At 37.8% G+C, this 2,036-nt stretch overlaps 1 protein-coding gene across 1 annotated transcript; it reads right to left on the bottom strand.

Moving 5' to 3' along the window:
- Positions 1-527: 527 nt before the first annotated feature.
- On the bottom strand, positions 528-1,710 carry LOC111397975 (uncharacterized protein At1g65710-like). The gene has a single exon (XM_023024938.1). The coding sequence runs from the start codon at positions 1,587-1,589 to the stop codon at positions 528-530; it is 1,062 nt and encodes a 353-aa protein (XP_022880706.1). The 5' UTR covers positions 1,590-1,710.
- Between the last annotated feature and the right edge of the window lie 326 nt (positions 1,711-2,036).

The following is a 2,036-nucleotide window of genomic DNA, read 5'->3' on the forward strand; positions in this document are numbered from 1 at the left end:
CTTGTGTTAATTTTGTGATTTTTTTCCATCTAGATAACAAATCTACAACCTACTTATTTGATTTTACATGTTTTTATTCTAAAATTCATTTGAATTTGATATTTGAGAAATATTGTTGACCGCAATCCCCATTGCTTTTTATCTTGTTTGAAAATGAAAGTTTGATTGCTTGACATGGATCAATGATTCAACCTAATGCTCATAGTTATTTAAAATTATGACCTCAGGTTCTAAAATAGACTAGGTTTTCTATTATTTTCCTCTGTTGCGTAGTTTAATTTTTAGCTTATTTTATCATCATACTTAAATTAAATTGGTTTAAATATTCGATAATAGTAATAATGATATAATTATACGATATTTTCAAAGTACGAAAATGCTTAGGCTGTCGTTGTAGTAGTGTTACTGAATTATCTTCATTAATAATATGTCGTTTAAAAAAAAAAAAATTCAATTTTTGACCCACAGTACCAAACTTCCGGCTCCATCCGTGCAAGGGGAATTGTTCTTTTATTAGGTAGAGAGATTTAATGGGGTGTTGGTTTTTTGAAGAGAGGTTGTAAGTGACTGATTTGGAAAGAAATGAGATTCCGAACGCACGCAATGACGTGATAGCTCCTCAGCTGGCGCCAGCTAATAAGAATTAGAGGGTAAATGGAGCATTGGTATAGAGATCCTGGTATCTGCTCTAAGCTACCGCTGCTGCCGCCATGGCTAGGACCTGCATTAGTACTCTTATCCATTGCCAAAGATGACACTGTGGCAGGCACAGAAACCATCTTTCCAGGCCTACAACTGCCATTATTAGAATTTGCTGCCGACGAATTAGCACCAGTAGAGGTAGTAATTGGAGATTCAGATCTTCTACCGGGAGATCTGCTTACCCTCCTTCCACCTCCACTCTCACCTCTTTCTCTGCTACCGGAACGCTGCTGTGCCGCCTGGTCTCTTTCTCGACTGGGAGTCCTCCTCCGCCCCTGAGAGGCGGATCCACCAGTCCTGGACTGGCGCTGGCTTTGTCTATGGCGGTGCTCTTTATCCCTTATCACAGCACCATTGTCACCATCAGCAACATTGTCTCCATCAGCACCATTTTCGTTATCAAAATCAAAACTCCTTTTTGAACCAGAGTACTTTCTTCCCCTTTGAAGATTACCAGAATCTTCTGAAGAACCGGAACCGGAAAGCCCGACCTTCCCGGTTGAAGAATTCCGGCTAAGCCTTCCACATTGTATCAAAATAGCATCCACCTCTTCTTTAGTACAACTCGAGGTCCTCACCGGAGTTGCCATTATGACACCTTCCCCATTCCCTAATTCACCATTTATTTCATTAATCGGGCTCGAATTTTTCCCCATTTCGACTACTTCTGTGGACTTCCGTGCTTCAATTTTCTCCTCTTCAGAATGCCTTCCGACTTCGTGGCTCTTCTGGTGTTTCGTAACAAAAATCTGTTTCTTCACAATTTCTTCTTCTGCCTTCTTTTTCTCCAATTGAGTATTGGACTGAATCTGTTCTTGTGGCTTTAAAATTGGACCAGGAGAAGAAGATGGAGAAGAAGTGCTTTTCTTGCTTAAACAACTTCCCATTTCGTTCAGAGCAAACTGAAAAGTCAATAATCAGATTTAAAAAAAAAAAAAAAAAATTAGAGCGAGAGAGAAAACCCAGAATTAAATTATAGAGGAAGGAAAGAGAGAGAAATGGGGGTAGATTGTTTATGAGCAAGAAACCACTTATTTGAAAGGAAGAAGAAAGTAGCTTTTTGAAGGGAGTGGGGTTAGAGAAGGGTGAGAACAAATTCAAATTTGACGGGGGGCAAATGAATGTAGCCGTTAAAGAATAATTTGTGATGTAAAAAATTACAAGAAATTATTGCAGAAGTTATCAACATATGTTTTATAGCACATGTTACAATCAAGACAAAAATTGTTGATTATATTGTAGGAGTTACACTAATAATTTTCATTGGTAGAGTTACTGTCAATTATAAATTTTACAAATAACAAATAATTGCATATTGGATTTTTTTGTCATTA

Source organism: Olea europaea, chromosome 7 (assembly GCF_002742605.1).
Source record: "Olea europaea var. sylvestris chromosome 7, O_europaea_v1, whole genome shotgun sequence".
Classification (NCBI taxonomy): domain Eukaryota; kingdom Viridiplantae; phylum Streptophyta; class Magnoliopsida; order Lamiales; family Oleaceae; genus Olea; species Olea europaea.